This window comes from Mustelus asterias, chromosome 1 (genome assembly GCF_964213995.1).
Source record: "Mustelus asterias chromosome 1, sMusAst1.hap1.1, whole genome shotgun sequence".
Classification (NCBI taxonomy): Eukaryota; Metazoa; Chordata; class Chondrichthyes; order Carcharhiniformes; family Triakidae; genus Mustelus; species Mustelus asterias.
The window spans coordinates 90,370,431-90,388,589 of record NC_135801.1 but is presented as its reverse complement, the minus strand read 5'-3'; the positions used below and the strand labels follow the sequence as shown (position 1 = coordinate 90,388,589).

At 40.2% G+C, this 18,159-nt stretch overlaps 1 protein-coding gene across 1 annotated transcript; it reads right to left on the bottom strand.

Annotated features, from left to right (window-relative positions):
* On the bottom strand, positions 1-13,835 carry clrn2 (clarin 2). Its single transcript, XM_078217391.1, has 3 exons — positions 13,583-13,835; positions 2,470-2,649; positions 1-266 (listed from the first exon to the last, which is right to left on the bottom strand). The coding sequence occupies exons 1-3, from the start codon at positions 13,833-13,835 to the stop codon at positions 1-3; spliced, it is 699 nt and encodes a 232-aa protein (XP_078073517.1).
* Positions 13,836-18,159: the final 4,324 nt, after the last annotated feature.

Sequence of the window (18,159 nt, the reverse complement as noted above, 5' to 3'; positions counted from 1 at the left end):
CTAATACATTAGGTCTTCAGGTGTGACATTAGCTTCCTCTGTTTTGGTCTTTAATGTTGGGAAACGCACTCCACTAATGCCGACCACTAAAATGTTTGCTATGTGTACAACAGCACTTGCCACACACAGCCAGAAGGAGGTGTCAAAGTATTCCTGAAGGATAATGAATTTAAAAACACGTTCACGAAAATTGGCAATTCGTTCTGTATGCTCATGAAGCTTCACAGCAGCAATAAAGCAAACAATTGCAAATAGTCCACATAGACCTGCAAAGAGAAACCAGTGTAAATGGAACATAGAATTCACAAAGATTTGACTGACATAGAATATCTGTATCTCTCTGGAAATTATGTATAATATGAAAATGATCCAATAAAATTAGTTGAAGTGAAGTGTTAAAAATTGCAATCATACTTAGCTGATACTGCTTTAATAATGCACTAATCTATTATTCTAATCATATGATTTGCAGTGTACTCATTTAAAACTTTTGTTTGGCTCTGCTAATAGCTGGGCTGCTTAAAGTCAATGGATAGCTGAGCGACATAAGATCAGGCATATCACAGATTCAAAATGCTGATTTAGATCATCTTAAATTGGATAGGTGTTAGGTGTGCTGCAAGGGTCTCAGCACATCATGGATGAAGGTTATAAATTCAGTCGGTGCTCTTGCATCTTTCCATTATCTAGCAACCCCTTATTGAGGTGTGCATGGGGGTATATGATTACTCAGCTTGGCTATGTTGCCTGCAAAGTTGAATAATCTACTAACTAGGCTTGCACATTAGAAATTATATGACAGGATGAGCAGCATCTTTGGTACTAAGACCAGCATGTTGTTTAAGTTTATTTATTTGTGTCACAAGTAGGCTTACATTAACACTGCAATGAAGTTACTGTATGTTGATGCCTTAAGGAAAGAAAGGGCGATTGAAGATCAACTGTTGTTCTCTTTGCTAAGTTAAGGGTGAGCAGATTCAGCAACTGTTTACTATGCTACGAGTTGAAAACATTTGCTTCTACCTAGTTGTACTTAAGTATAATACACAGTGTTAAGCAGATGTGGGCATGAGTTTAAATTATATCAATAACTACCTGTTAATCAGCATAGATGTGGGAGGGAGAGGGAGATACAGCCTTCTGAAATATTGTCAAAAGATCTTAGTGAAATCATCCCATGGGGATCCATGGAAAGGGAGTCAAGTGTCCCAACTGGCAGGGATGAGACTACCTATAGTGCCTAGTCAGCCTGGGGTCGCTGGAGTGATCTTTCTGATCCTCCTCTTCCATTTATAGTGAAGCAATGTGGAGTGATCAAAGGGAATTCTCATTTGTTCCTGAGACCTAGTATGCAACCTTAAAGAATATTTAAAAATCTTTAAAATGCTTTTTTTTGTTCTTAAGATCCGGCAACACTGACAAGCTCACTTTAATTTCTCACCCCTAGTTGCCCTGTGAAAGTGGTAGTGGGCCTTAACTTTGAAGCGCTGTAGTCCTTGCCCTGGAGGTGCTGTCCCATGTTGACCCAGCATCAATAAGGGAACAGTGATATAACTATTTAAGGCTGAGTGGAGCACAGTTCCTGACTTTAAAAAAAATGTCTTTATATATAAATATTTCAGACAAGTACTTTTAAATCATCATTTCATTGAATATGTCACCACAGAGCCCCAACCAAATAATGACATTCAACCTAACTACTTACAGAGCCTTGTGTAATAATTGCACAGATATCCTATTTAGTACCATATGGAATGTTGTAACTACAGGACCCTCACTATATAAACTGGCAGGCATTGTGTAATCTGCAATAAAGCATGTCAAAGTGTAATCTGAAAAGCACGTGAATTTTTTCCACAAGCTATCATGAGATAGAATTGCCTTCACAATAGCAGCCACTTTGGGAATACATTGCATGTGAATAATTTTCAGTATTATTTAGAAATCCTAAAATATTTCTTGAATAGATAATACAGTCATCATTTGCTGAATCATTTTAAAATTAAAATTATATTTTTAAATTGAGATCTGCATTATTAAACAGTTATAGTTTTTGAAAATGTGTGCAACTTAATAACTGCATCCATAATGGAAAATAATTCAAAATGTTCACAAACTTATCCCAGCCACTAAATTATGAATTAATAAAGCAAGGATGTATCCATTGCACTATAAGAAGAATATTTCAATCTCTGAAAGAGTTTCTTTCAGACATATGCAATTTTATGTTGAAATATTAAAACTAATTCAAGGATGGATGATTTATGAAGATATTTCATATTACCCCATAATTCATGCACCTCAGTTTATGGAATATATCACCAACCTTTAATTTCGAAGATTGTTTGAAAGGTTTGTTTTCAAATTAATATAAATGAAAGACTTAATATTAATGATGTTTAGTCATGTTAAAAATAAGATATAATAGGAAAGGAACGCCATTAAAAATATACGGTTACATACACTTACTTGCAATTGAGTTCCAGAGGTAGATACCCATTGGTCCTTTTATGGCTTGGTAAGGAATTTTCACTGCATTGTAAATACAAAACCCAAAACTGACCAAAGCAAATGCAATTGCTAGGCAGATAAAAAATATAACCAACACATGTACAGCTGCATTCAGCGTTTTCACCAACTGTGGAAAAACTGAAAAAATAGAACAAAAAAGGTTATAACAAGACAGGAATGATAGTAGTTTGTGCATGCACGTTCCTACAAAAACATTAATATTAATGCGCTAATTGAGCCTGTTGTGTGAGTAACAGTGTTATTGTATTCAAATTAAATATAGTTCCTTTGGCATTATAAGTTAAATTCCTTCACAACTGCCTTTTTCTTTCATATCTAGGTTGACATTAGAACTATTCATTATTTTCCATTATTTTGCACAAACTGCCTTTTGTTCCTCCTGCTCAGTGAGTTTAGGAAAGTAAACTCGAACAAGAAGGCATGAGGTTTGATCTGTCGTCTCAGCTGTATCGTTATCAGATGTTATTAACTAGAGCTGCACGAGACAGCTTCAAATTAGACTCCCACAGTTTATGAGAAAAACTAGCAAGGATTCCAAATCCTAAAGAACATTTTTGAATAAATGTTGCATAGGGGCTGGTATTTTTATCAGTTTCCGGATGGCCTACAGATGGAAAAAGAGAAAAAGAGACATAATAAATAGGTCAACCTTTTCAAGCTGTTTCTCCTGATGGTCAGCCACAAATTGTCATTCGGGGTGGCTGGAGAGAAATCTTTAGTGTTGTTATCTTTCGGCCTGTAAAAATGTATTTAAAACATATAGAGGAAAATCCATTGAATATCACTCGGTGGTGAAAGAGTAACTGGAAACAGGTGATGGATTGGTTTGACCATCATGAGTTTTTATGTGCATTTAGAGCTACCTAACTAACTCAAACACACAGATTTGAATAAAGCCACTGTCCCATCATATACACCTCTGAGGTTTCTCAGAGTCAGACATTTTATTAGAAATAAAGCAGTATACAGGATGTGAGAACATTGTGGTGACATTGTGGTCCATACAGCAGAGTCCAAAGTTCAAAGGAATGGCATGTCACAGAGCCCAGAAATTTCTACAGCAGATAATAGATGCGCTTGCATGACATCCTTCTGTGATGATTTAACTTGCACATTAACTCTTTATTTGAAATGTAATAATCCCTCTCTAAAATAACAATAGACGAAAGTGATGTTGTTATGGACTATAATTTAAACAGCCCTAATTCCTCTTCTCATTGTCCATCTGTAACAGAAAGATGGTTTTGATTTTTAATGCTGTCCTTTATAAATGTTGGTTTATTTGCCCCAATTCAGGATTGGCATGATCCAATCCTCTGTTAATAACACCACAGCAAACATCAGGTGAGGTAAAATAAGAGGCGGCATGGTTTCACAGTGGTTAGCATTGCTGCCTCACAGCGCCAAGAACCCGGGTTCAATTCCCAGCTTGGGTCACTATCTGTGCGGAATTTGCACATTCTCCCCGTGTCTGCGTGGGTTTCCTCCGGGTGCTCTGGTTTCCTCCCACAGTCCAAAGATGTGCGGGTTAGGTTGATTGGCCATGCTAAATTGCCCCTTAGTGTCAGGGGGATTAGCAGCGTAAATATGTGGGGTTATGGGGATAGGATCTGGGTGTGATTGTTGTCGGTGCAGACTCGATGGGCTGAATGGCCTCTTTCTGCACTGTAGGGATCCTATGATTCTAAAAAAGAGGGTTAGCTTATTTGAAATATTTTTATGGTTCAGGTCAGAAACTCCAAGTGTTTTATGGAGCCCATCTGGATCAGAAGTTTTGCCTCTTGAATTTGGCTAGGATAAGCATGACATGTTCCACTGCAGGTATGATTCAAATGACCCACCAGGGAGCTTTTATCAAACAAAGCTTGTTTAAGAATATAGTTAACACGTGTAGTAAGAAAATTAGCAAGAACTCTTATCAGTTATAAACAAGAAACAAAACAACCACTATAATGTATAACCCTTAACAAACATATCTAATGTGTTCCAATCAAACCAATCCCATAGACAAAAGATCCTTTTTGCAGGTTTAATACAGCAAAGACTAATGCTGACGTGATACTGGACTTGAGACCTTTGGATGAAGTCTGCAGTTCTTTGGATAGACTCAGAACAGTTTGAAGTCAGAACAGCTTCCCAGACCAGCGAGACTCTCTGGTCAAGCCACCAACAGCAGATTTTCGACTCCAGGAAAGCTATCGGCTAAACAGCAGAATTTCCCAAAATTCTGGTGCAGCGTTATGGATCATTTTAAATAAGCTGGTTAACTCTGTCCAGTCACTTTGCAATTCTGCATTATGGTGGGTGAGCATGGAGTCTCTCTGCTGGTCAGTTGTGGGTAAGCATTGTGTCTTTTGGGACACTTCTGCCCTCTGGTGGATTGTCAGCTCTTGCTGCACCCTGTACATAAGGCATCACGTTCACTTTTTCTGGACCAATTTGGGAACTTTGCTGCTCCATGGTTAACTTTGCCACAAAGGTGCACCTGGTCGATCAACAGCTTCCTAGCTTGGCCTTTGGCTTGGGAGAAGGAGCCCTCCAAACTGGTTCAATGTCCCTTGGAACCCTTCTGTCCTCAATTCCAGCCACACACCCTTCTGGCTTTTTGACTGGGGGAAGGCATGTTATTCCCTATCTCCTCATTGGTTTGGAACTCCCTTTCTGCTGTATTTAATGTCAGAAAGAAGGTTTCTGTTAGCCATACTTCAGTCATGTCATCAGTCTTTCCTTTCCAGGCTTCCTGTCTAGTCTTTTAGGCACTTCTGCATGGTGGTGCCTCTCCCTCACTATTTTTCCCTGCTCTAAGACATTCCTGGCCTTCGGCCTTGCTACCTTGGAGTTGCTCTCACTTGAGGTCTATGGGTGCTACTCCTCAGGACTGTCCCCAGATTTCTGCCTTTTTGCAGTTTTCTGCTGCTTTGTATTCACCTCCTTTCTTTCACTGGCTAGCACCTTGCTGGCAGCCAGATTGTTCCCAAGAGGAAAAGCAACTCCTGCTACTTGTAATTTAGGGACAAATCCTAATGTAACAGGGCCTGAAACAAGGCCACACTCTAGGTGGACCCAATGGAGGGGTGCAAACACAGGTCCTCCTGTCATTTCATTGATCAGTGCTGCGGCCTTAAGGGAGGTATCAGGCCTTAGGTTTAGTTGCCCTCCAGCATGGGTGGCCCCTGTATGACGGACTTACTCACATTTTGGCACAGGTGAGGTGGGAATACTGCCACTGAAAGGACAAAACACTGGAAGCTCTGAGGGAATTAGTTTGGCTCAGATACACAGGGAGGGACAATCTTACCAAAAATATCTAAGTGGCAAACGAGCGTGAAATGGAAGAGCATTGCACCGATTTTTAAGCGAGATAAAAATTCAATCATACCACACTCTGAACAAAAAATGAAGCAAGATCTGTTTCCTGCCGGCAGGGGGAGGGGAGGGGCAGGGCCTAAACTCATCCAAAATCTGGCAGCTTACAGCTGAGGGCGCAGTTGCACATGTGCAAATCTTTCTGTCCTGTGCAACAGTACGGAACAGAGAGATCTGTCACTGCCTCCCCCAATGAATATCACCAATCGTCATCCCCCTCTGATCTCCATTGCTGAGTATGCAGCGTTTCCCCCCCAACAATCCCGGTTGCAGAGTACGCAGCATCCCCTTAGGCCTTGCTCCCCTCAGGCCCCGCCCCCCTCAGGCCCCACCCCCTCTGGCCCCATCCTTTGGCACTGCTTGGTGCCCAGTGGGCACTGCCCAAGAGGCATATCCCTGACCGTGACCTCCCAGGGGACCACAACAGACTCCGGTCTGACCAGTGAGGCCATCGCACCAGGCCTCCATTGATGGGGGCGCTACGTGATCCTCGCCGGTGAGGAACTTCACTTGCGAGGCCACAGAGGCAAGTGAGCCCGGATGATTTCGTCCTGGACTCAGTTGTAATATTTAAGTTCTATTTACCATTGAATTTAAATATTGAGATCAGTCTCGTGCCCTTTTTGGGCGTTAGACTGATTTTGTCAGATATCTGGTGCTGGTAAGATCATGAGAGACAAGAAATTGGGCGAGAACCCAATTTTCTGCCTCTCTCGCGATCTTACTGGCTCTACCCGCCCATCGACCGCCGGGACGAGAAGGTAAGATTGCCCCCACAGAATGCCATGCCCTCTGAAGGGTAGGTTTCTTAAGTGAATGACTCTGCCTGCTCTGCTGCACTATCCATTGGGGTATTCTTCAGGACGCTACACATGTGAAGCCCTAATATGGCTTGGTCAACTGGCTTGCCTCAGCATCTCCAACATTCAGGTCTGGAATGGCCTATTTTGTTGCAAGGAGAATACAACAGTCCTCTGGGAATTCTCCTTTCAGGCTGCGGGGGCTTCTCGCACTTTCTTTGGCATTTTCTTTTCTAGATGGAGGGCATTTCTTGTCTAGGTTGCCCTGCCTATCTTTCTAATGCTCGTGGGTATGATTTGAAAAGGCTTTGCCTGAGTTTACAGGCCTTTGAGTGAGACCTTAGCTGTCTGCTCTGGAGGCTGCATCCCTGGCTGTGAGGAGTCTGGAGGCTGCATCCCTGGCTGTGAGGATTCTGGAGGCTGCATCCCTGGCTGTGAGGACTCTGGAGGCTGCATCCCTGGCTGTGAGGATTCTGGAGGCTGCATCCCTGGCTGTGAGGATTCTGTGCTCCTCTAGGTGTATTTGCAGGTTGGAGCATAGGGATTTTTCATATTCCTCCAGCAGTACTAGTCCACAGAATTGCTGGTGGTATGCCTCCAGAATTAACTCCTAGAGACTTGGGATGGCAGCCTCAGTCTATTCATAATTCAAAGAACAGTACCGTGCAGGAACAGACCCTTCGGCCCTCCAAGCCTGCACTAATCATGTTGTCCTATCTAGACCAATGGCCTGTATCTTTCTATACCTGTTCATGTGCCTATCCAGATAAGTCTTAAATGGCACTAATGTATCTGCCTCAACCACCTCACTTGGCAGTGCATTCCAGGCCACCACCACCCTCTGTGTAAAAGAAATTCCCCCACACATCTCCACTGAACCTTTCCCCCCTTACCTTAAACTTGTGCCCCCTTATGATTGTCATTTCTGCCCTGGGAAAAAGCTTCCAACTGTTCACCTTATCTATGCCCCTCATAATTTTATAAACTTCTAGGTCGCCCCTCAGCCTCCGTCTTTCCAGGGAGAACAAACCCCGTCTATTCAATCTCTCCTCATAGGGACACATTGGGAGGCAACATGCAGTAAACCTCCTGAACTCTTCTGGACAGCTGCCCTTGAATTATAAATGTCCAGACATCTCAGAGCCATTTTAGCTGTCCTGCTATTTTCTCAAAGGTGGTAAAAAAATAAGATCACAAGATGCAGGAGCGGAACTAGGCCATTCAGCCCATCGAGTCTGCTCCACCATTCAATGAGATCATGACTGATCTGTTATAGTCTTCAGTTCCACTTTCCTGCATAACCCTTCATTCCCTTACTGATTAAAAATCTGTCTATTTCAGCTTTGAATATACCTAATGACCCAGCTCTACATCTCTTTGTGGCAAAGAATTCCACAGATTCAACACCCTCTGAGAGAAGAAATTCCTCCTCATCTCTGTCTTAAATGCATGACACCTTCCTTTAAACTTATGCCCTCTGGTCCTAGACTCTCCCACAAGAGGAAACAGCTTCACAGCATCTAACTCATGCTCTTCAAATTTGGGAAGGAATCTCACATATTTGAGGGCCTCAGAGAGTGGTTCCAAGTTAGGGGGATAAGGGTTGCTGTCTGGGGGAGTAGCGGGGGGCGATATTGGAGATGAGGGGTCCCAAAAGCTCTGCCTTTATCCCGAGCTGGCTGATGCAGATGCCTTGTCTACTAGCCCTTTGTGTTAGCTTGGCTGGAATGCTTATTCAAGGCAGGAGTGTTACATTCCAGGAGTTTGATGAGTTCACCGTTGCCCATTTTAAACTGCTCAGAAACTTCCAGAACTACCATCATGTGGTCAGCTGTGGCCATTTTATCAGCTCATCAGTAAAGCCATTTGTCCTTTCTATAAGAACAGAATTTAAATGAGAAAATGGGAGATCAATAAATTTATTTTTGATTTTTTGTCTTCTTGCCTTCTCTGCGGGGCACATATAAATGTCTTCAGTTCTGAATACTAATAGCTTGTATTCTCAAGGCATGTACCCTTGATAATTGTTTTCATAAAAATCCAGTTTCATTTTTAATTTATTGATATTTTCCATTTCCTGGCAATCTGTTCCACACATTCATTTCCCTCCATGCGAAAGAATCACATTCAAACGGTCTGTTTACTTTCTCATTCGTGTCAGTTCACACCTCCCAGTTCCTTAGTTTCTTGTTACGCCCAATAATTTGTAATATTTATTTTTATTATAACTTTCAAATCCTATGATAATACCTCATTCGATCTTCTTTATAATGTGAAAATGTTCATTTTTTTTATCTTTTAGCTCAGCTGTCACATTCTCGTTATTAGTTGAGTTGCTCCCTTCTGTACCCTCTTTCTAACCTGCAAAACCAGGATGTTTCCAATGGAATACAATGACCAGAACTATACAATGCATTCAGGATGATTCTGAAGCAGTTCCCTCTATAATTGCACAATTCTTTGTGGGATTTAAGCTCTATCCTCTGACTATGCATTCTTGCTTCCCTTCTATAGTTCCCTGTTTCTAATCACTTTAGAAAGATAGAAAGCTGGTTAGCAGATAGGAAGCAAAGAGTTGGCACAAATGGGTCTTTTTCTGATTGGCAGGCAGTGACTAGTGGGGTTCTGCAGGGGTCTGTGCTAGGACCCCAACTGTTCACATTATATATTAATGATTTGGAAGAGGGAACTGAACGTATTATCTCCAAATTTGCAGATGATACAAAGTTGGGTGGGAGGCTGAGCTGTGAGGAGGATGCAGAGAAGCTTCAGCGTGATTCGGACAGGCTTAGTGTGTGGGCATGTGTATGGCAGGTGCAGTATAATGTAGATAAATGTGAGGTTATCCACTTCGGTAGCATTAATAGGAAGGCAGATTATTACTTGAATGAGTGTAAATTGAGAGAGGTGGATACTCGCCAAGACCTTGATGTCCTTGTGCATCAGTCACTGAAAGTAAGCGCGCAGATACAGCAGGCAGTAAAGAAGGCAAATGATATGTTGGTCTTCATAGTGAGAGGATTTGAGTAGAGGGATAGGGATGTTTTGCTACAATTGTGTAGGATGTTGGTGAGGCCACATCTGGAGTATTGCGTGCAGTTTTGGTGTCCTTATCTGAGGAAGGATGTCCTTGCTATAGAGGGAGTACAGCAAAGGTGTACCAGGCTGATTTCTGGGATGGCAGGTCTGTCATATGAGGAGAGACTAAATCAGCTAGGACTAAATTCATTGGAGTTTAGAAGAGTGAATCTTATAGAAACTTATAACATTTTAACAGAGTTAGACAGGGTAGATTCAGGATGAATGTTCCCAATGGTGGGGGAGTCCAGAACTAGGCGTCATAGTTTGAGGATAAGGGATAAATTCAACGTGGGCAAGTGCGAGGTCTTGCACTTTGGAAAAAAGAATAGAGGCATGGACTATTTTCTAAACGGTGACAAAATTCATAATGCTAAAGTGCAAAGGGACTTGGGAGTCCTAGTCCAGGATTCTCTAAAGGTAAACTTGCAGGTTGAGTCCGTAATTAAGAAAGCAAATGTAATGTTGTCATTTATCTCAAGAGGCTTGGAATACAAAAGCAGGGATGTACTTCTGAGGCTTTATAAAGCACTGGTTAGGCCCCATTTGGAGTACTGTGAGCAATTTTGGGCCCCACACCTCAGGAAGGACATACTGGCACTGGAGCGGGTCCAGCGGAGATTCACACGGATGATCCCGGGAATGGTAGGCCTGACATACGATGAACGTCTGAGGATCGTGGGATTGTATTCATTGGAGTTTAGGAGGTTGAGGGGAGATCTAATAGAAACTTACAAGATAATGAACGGCTTAGATAGGATGGACGTAGGGAAGTTGTTTCCATTAGCAGGGGAGACTCGGACGCGGGGGCACAGCCTTAGAATAAAAGGGAGTCACTTTAGAACAGAGATGAGGAGAAATTTCTTCAGCCAGAGAGTGGTAGGTCTGTGGAACTCATTGCCACAGAGGGCTGTGGAGGCCGAGACGTTGAGCGTCTTCAAGACAGAAATTGATAAATTCTTGATTTCTCGAGGAATTAAGGGCTATGGGGAGAGAGCGGGTAAATGGAGTTGAAATCAACCATGATTGAATGGTGGAGTGGACTCGATGGGCCGAATGGCCTTACTTCCGCTCCTATGTCTTATGGTCTTATGGTCTAAACTTTTTGGAACTGACGTGAGGAGAAATTTCTTCACCCAGACGGTGGTGAAGTGTGGAATTCACTACCACAGAAAGTAGTTGAGGTCAAAACATTGTCTGATTTCAAAAGGAAATTAGATTTAGCTCTTGGGGCTCAAGGGATATAGGGGAAGGGGATCAGGATATTGTATTCGATCATCAGCCATGATCAAAATGAATGGTGGAGCAGGCTCAAAGGGCCGAATGGCTATTCCTGCTTCTTACTTCTATGTTTCTATTCTGCTATCACACACAGAGACCCTGATCTCAACAAATTATCCACGAGGACTCCTGTAGTATTATGCAATGCATTTCACCACTTCTTATTCCTGTAAGAATTTGAAGGCATATTGAGGAAAAGTCAATGAAATAGGATTAGAATGAAATACACTGAGATGAAAAGATTGGACTGTTGTTGACACACTGGCACTGGCAGAGATACAATAGATTAGAATGGCTCCTCGATAGTAATAAATTCTATCGCTGGGAAGTTCCTCAGAGTTCCTCCCACTCTGCCAGCATTATTTGACCAAAAGCACCATGAAACCCATTTATATCACACTTTCTGTGAAATAATGGTAGCAAGATAGGAACAGCTCCAAGGAATTTCCCAGAGTTTATGAAGGTCTAACACTCTGGATAGGGAACTCAGCAGATCAGACAGAATGCTGATTCTACAGCATGCTAAGAGGGGCAGTTGAGAATTTGATGCAGTGTTGGTTTTACCTGTTGTCAACTGATTATCATTCAGGGACAGAAAGATTACTCCTTGTGGCATTTTTTTCAGTTCCACTAGTTTTTTTGATCTTGACAGTACAAAAAATGTTTATAAATTATATTTTTTAATATACAATGTGTGGAGTGCAATAATTGCTTTTCCTCTTCAATATGTAGCAAGTACTTTACAGATTTGACTGTTTTTAGATGCTCGATGTAAGTAATGTGATACAAGTTGTGCCCAAAAGCTAGTTCCTCTTAAAGTCCACTTAATTTCCTATGTAAATGAATGTCTTTTTGCATACAGTAAAGATAGTGCAATTTTGCCAGGCAAATGGTTTACTCACGTTGTTGAAACGATTAACTCCAATAGGTTAATAAGACTTTTTAAACCATTAGACATTAAAGCACTGACAGACCTACCAGCATTAAGTTAAATTACTTTTGAAACAAGCTTATGAGTTAACAAGAGAATAGTTTACACACATATGAATGCAGTAAGTGATTATGATTTTAAAACACATATTCTGACATTTTGAATATATTAATGAATGTTTTAAGGTATTGTTCATTTTAGCCAACAGCGATTTGCTGCAAAGCATCATGGTAAAAAGGCATTATGGCAAAGTCATATTCCAAGAGAATGTTTAGACCTTGGGAATATGCAAGATTTATCATTAAAGTTTCGGACGGAGAGAACATCCAGGACACTTAATCACGTTTCATGAATGGGGTTTATTCACTGACCAGGCAAGATGAATGCATGCTCAGACATGGAGTCATGTGTTAATCTGGTTTGGCAGTGACCTTTATGGGAACCCATGAGAACATTCATTTGAATTTTGGATTAGGGTCTGAGATTACTAGGCAACACAGGAACTGGGTTCAGCCAAGACAGGCGTTAACTTACGGATTTTATGGACCAATAAAATGCCATTATGTCAGAGGGTAAGATGCAGTCAGCTAAGATTTATTATTGTTGATTGGTCTATATTGAAGATGGTTGATTTTAAGCTAATGAAAGGCAGGAGTTATCGATAAGAAAACCTATAATTGATCTGTTTTGAATTGTAAATGTCAGATTTCATCGGTGAGGTCTGACTGCTCTATCTCAGAGCTGCCCTGACCCTTTGATGGTCTCCAAGCAGCTGCTGGTTAAATAAAGTTACATCTTTAAACGGAGACACTGGCTCAGTGAGTCTTGTATTGTCTGAACTTTAGGCAGTACTGGTCATCTCGGATACCCCACCAACAATCTTTTGACAATTAGAATAATCCAAAATTAATCTAATTTTAAACACTGAACGCTTCCACTATTTTTCACCTGATTTCATCTTAACCAGCAGTTCTAACTAATAGACACATTGAAGAATGATAATAATCTTTGACAATTTAATTTAATTCTGGGCTTTCTTAAAACTGGAGTGTTAATAAAAACTTGACACATTTCATAATTCTCATTGCACAGTAACCAGAAAGAAGAAAAAACTATGGAGGAAAGTTATTTTTTGATGTAACACACACAATACCTTCTTTTGTTTTTCATTGTGCTCTTTATGGTAAGAAATGACAGTGTCAGAATGAAGCATTCACAATGCAGGAATAGCATGGCCTGTTATAGCACACCTTGTTTTATATTATGAACATACCAACCAGCAACTTGGTTAAGTGAGATTGCCAATTTAATGCCAATTTGTGCTATACTGTGAAATTTAGTGTAGTGAGCCACTATGTTCACTAGGAAATTGGTTCAGGCTGTTCAGACACACATTTCACATTAGGCTTTAACCTTTTTGAAATAAAGAAAACTTTCATCCTATCATTCTGGGCTGCGATCATGAGCTACAGAGATGGAAGTTTGTTCCCCTCTGTACCTTCTTTGTAACCTGCAGTCAGGTCAGACGCCCCATCTAAATAGCAAACCAAAAACAACAAAGCTATTTATTATCTGCAAACCTGGCAATAATTACTTGTGATTTTAGAGCACCGTCCTCCAAGACCACAGTGTCGTATTTTTTGTCCCCGGAATAGTCCATAGTAAAGATGTCCCATAAACTTTGCCATCTCTGGATCAGTGGCATTTACAATATCTGCCCCAGTTTTGCACAGCATAGAAGCAGTCACCCATTGCGTTGTCCCCAGTGCCACAGTCAGCAGGATTACAGAAACAAAACTTACAATAGCAGCAATGGAAAAAAGAGCTTTCTTCAGGTGACTGGGCATCACATCAGATGTAACTTCAACACCTGTTCCTGTGAGTCTTTTAGTAAATGTGTGGCTTAGTGAGGCCTTGCAGGTGCACTTGAAGAAAAGTTGCTTTTGTACAATTTCACTTCCCGGCCAGCTTCCAACCAAATTCTGATGCTTTGAAATTTATGGCTGGAATAATATAATAATTGAAAAGAAATCAACTCAGATATATTTTATCCAGTGTTCCATTCATCACATTTTTGTTGTTTTCAGCTGTCAGTCATATTTTCCTCTAAATGTTCTTTTTCATATTTAGTGCAACTTGCCAACATAGAAGATGTAATAATCATCGCAGTGTCTCTTACTGTATATGTACATATCCCCTCAGTGTTGCTAATATATAAAGTAATTAATATAGAAAGTTCCGACCATCCCTTGTCTGATATGGTCACTTGTCAACCTATCAGTGCTTCCAGTTCAATTAAGTAAGCATCAGTAACACCAGGATATGTTCTGTGCAAGAACAGAGTGAATATCAGTATGACTGTAAAAGAAAAAAAAGAAAATAGAAATAAGATATAAATCTTTTTCTTTCACAAAATTGCATTTCTCAGTTTTTTAAATTCATTTGTGAGACGTCACTGGCTGACCAGCATTTATTCCCATCCCTAGTTGTCCTTGTTCAGAGGGCAGTTGAGAGTCAACCACATTGCTGTGGATCTAGAGTCACATGTAGGCCAGACCAGGTAAGGATGGCAAATTTCCTTCCCTAAAGGAGATTAGTGAACCAGATGGGTTTTTCCGATGATCGGCAATGGTTTCATGGTCCTCAATAGATTCTTAATTACAAATTTTTAAAAATCAAATTCAAATTCCACCATCTGTCATGGCAGGATTTGAACCAGAACATGTGCTGAGTTTCAGGATTAATAGTCTAGCGATAATACCACTAGGCCATTGCCTCCCCTCAGATGTGTTTATTGACAGGCATTGTATATCAAAATCAAAGATTCAGTGACTTAAGTTTTCAGGGTAAGGAACACTTCTTCAATTGAGGTTCTAGCACACTGGGAGATGGAGTTGAGAACTTTAATCTGCTATTCCTGATGCAGAAAATGCTGTTGCCCAAAATTAAAGTTTATGGCCAGAGTTCTCTGACCTCACCCATGGCTGGGATTCTATGGTCCCACTGCATTAAACAAAGATTTAGCGGTGAAGGGGTGTGTGAGGCTGGAGAATTCTGGCCTACTTCATTCCCCAGGATCAGCATAATTTTGATGAGCATAAGATTCGCAAGAAGTAGGAAAAATGTACAGATTTTTCCATCCCCATCAATTCATATTACTAAATCAGTTTTTTAGCAGCAGGGCAAAAATGGAACTAAGCTGCACAACACTGTCACATTCAGAATGGCACTTTCTATATGAATATGCAATTTGTTACTGATATGTACTAAATTACAGATGATACATATTACATTGAAATACACTGAAATTCAAAAATAAATTTTGGCTCAGAGTTTTACAGTTCCTTGAACAAAGAGTACACCATATTTTTTTCTTTGTACCCAGCTCCTGTTAGACAATTAGGGAGTTGAATTGTTTATAATCATGGAATCGTTTGCAGTTCAGGCCATTCTATTCTTCTGGCCACATGCCAAAATCCACCTCCCGTGGGGATATTAAAATAAATTGAAACATTGGGAATTTAAGGAATAATTATTTCAAAAATAAAACAATTAGCATGCTTATTTATTTCAGAATTTACCTTTCATTGCTTATGTAATCCAAAATCCATTCTGTTCAAATTGATCTTTCTGAATTGTTTTTCTTTTTCAATGAATAAAGTCCAGCTTCATTTTAGTTGAAGTATCTTCATTAAATATGTTAGTGCAGTGGAAATCAAACACTCTGGATCTGTGGTAGCCAAAGGCATTTTTCTTCAAAAAGTCAATTCTCATTAAAGGAACACTGTAAGTGAATGTGTAAGCTGACTATAAGTGATTCATTAGGAGAGAAGTCTTAAAGCAGCACACGTGACTATCTCCTAGGTTACTGTGCTGCTTAGTTTGCACTGCCTTACGATCCTGTGCTTATCAAGAGACATATAAATAATGAAACTTCTGCAACAAGATAGGCACTGTGTCAAATTCAGAATAAAATTATCTTTGTGATATAATCATATTATTTTGTTTAAAGGAGAACAATAACTATCAAATTCTGCAATTTCAATCCCTGTTATGTGAAAACCAGATTTTCAAAATCATAATTTTAGAAAAATGGTCTAACGAAAGAAAGTAAGGAGTCTAACAACACCAGGTTAAAGTTACATAACCAGTCTAACACACTTGACCAATCTGGTGTAAATTAAGCTGATAAATCACAAGCACACTATAGATTTGTACATCTGAAGAATATAGCTGGTCAGTGAAGTTGGTTTTGACTTTCATGTCTTTCAGGAAGGGAACTATTGTGTTTAGTCACTATGATATGAACTAATTATGAGAAGATTTAATTAATTGTAACCCAGCGTGCGTCTTATACAAAAACTCTATTATTTATATGAATACCAGAGGGATAATGTAGCAGTTCTGTGTGATCCAATACAGTGATGCGGGACATAGCAAACTGGAAAGTTTGGCAGGAATCCAGCAGCAACAGTATCTCAGTTTTCTGCTGTGTGGCTTTCAATTCTCTACCTTCAACATTGACTTTCAGAGCATCCTCCTGGTTTCTCCCATTCACATTCCCAACTACCTTGGTGCTGTCTTACTCAACTTTTGTCATTATTTTGCCTTCTTGCTATTTTTGTGAAATGATCTCTATGCACCATCCAGCACTTTTCACCATTGCATTAACGGTTAGAAGGTTCTGCACCACCAGTTGCCTGTGTTCTTAACCATATCAATTGTTCTCCCTGTGTCTTTGTTTTGATCTGTAACCCATAAAAAGGTTGGCTTACCTCCATATTCTTCCAATGAAGGGCCATAACAAAAAATGCTAACTAATCCTTTAGATTATGATGGAAATTGTATATATTTCCAGCATTTTCAGTTGTTTGCCAGATTTCCAGACAAAATGGCCATCGATTTTTGGGTTTGAACTGGGCAGACCTATTTCTTGGTACAAACAAAGAATAGAACTGGAATTCCCTGTTCGCCAGTAAGGGATTTTTTTAGAACAAGTATACATAATCTAAATATAATCGATATTCAGAAAATGGAATGATTGCACACATTTTGGGTAAGCTAGTGTTGCGACTGTTAAATTGGGTTAACAACAAGGTCATGCGTTCAAATCGTGCCATAGAAAGTTGTGAAATTGAATTCAACAAATCTGGCCATTACAGAAACAAAAACAGAAAATACTGGAAAATGCTGTGCAAATGTTACAGTGAAAATGCCCAGATGTTGTAAAAAAAAAGTCAATTAATTTGCAAGTTAAATTATATTTCTTTAATTGAGGTAAAAGCAATTACTGCGGATGCTGGAGTCTGAAACAAAAACAGAAAATGCTGGAAAATCTCAACAGGTCTGACAGCATCTGTGGAGAGAGAACAGAGAAGGGTCATCCAGACTCAAAACATTACCTTTATTCTCCACAGATGCTATCAGACCTGCTGAGATTTTCTGGCATTTTCTGGTTTTCTTTTTTTAATTAAGAACATTTTTGTGTAAAAAAAGGGCTACCATTAGAAGCTTTGTCATTTGATGCTTTTTCGATTTTTGATGCAATGTGACAGATTTGCTAAAAGTATGGGGAATAGAGGCCAAACAACAGGAAAGAAAATGCTGCCAGGATATTAACTGTAAATAACTGGAATATGAAACAACACTTTTGTATTTATTTTTAGCATAAAGTTAAGCTGAGAAAGTGAGAAACAGAGATAGAAACAGTGAGAAAACAGATAGCTGGCTTGCCCTCTTGAAGGTGTCGATCACACGCTACTGAAGACACTGGGGCTACCAAATATTGTGTAGTGAAAAGCAAAAGTACTGAAAACCTAAACAGAAAAAGCTGGGCCACACAATAATTCAACTAGCATCAAGGTGCCATCCATAGATCCATGTTAGTAATGCCCAGTGGGGGTGGTCACTTTGACCGCCTCCATCATAGCAAGAATCATAGCAACCCTACAGTGCAGAAGGAGGCCATTCGGCCCATCGAGCCTGCACCGACCACAATCCCACCCAGGCCCTACCCATCCAAAGATGTGCAGGTTGGGTAGATTGGCCATGTTAAATTGCTCCTTTGTGTCCCAAGGTGTGTAGTTTAGATGGATTAGCCATGGGTAATGAGTGCAGTTACGGGGAAAGGGTCTGGGTAAATTACTCTGTCAAAGAGTCAGTAAGGACTCA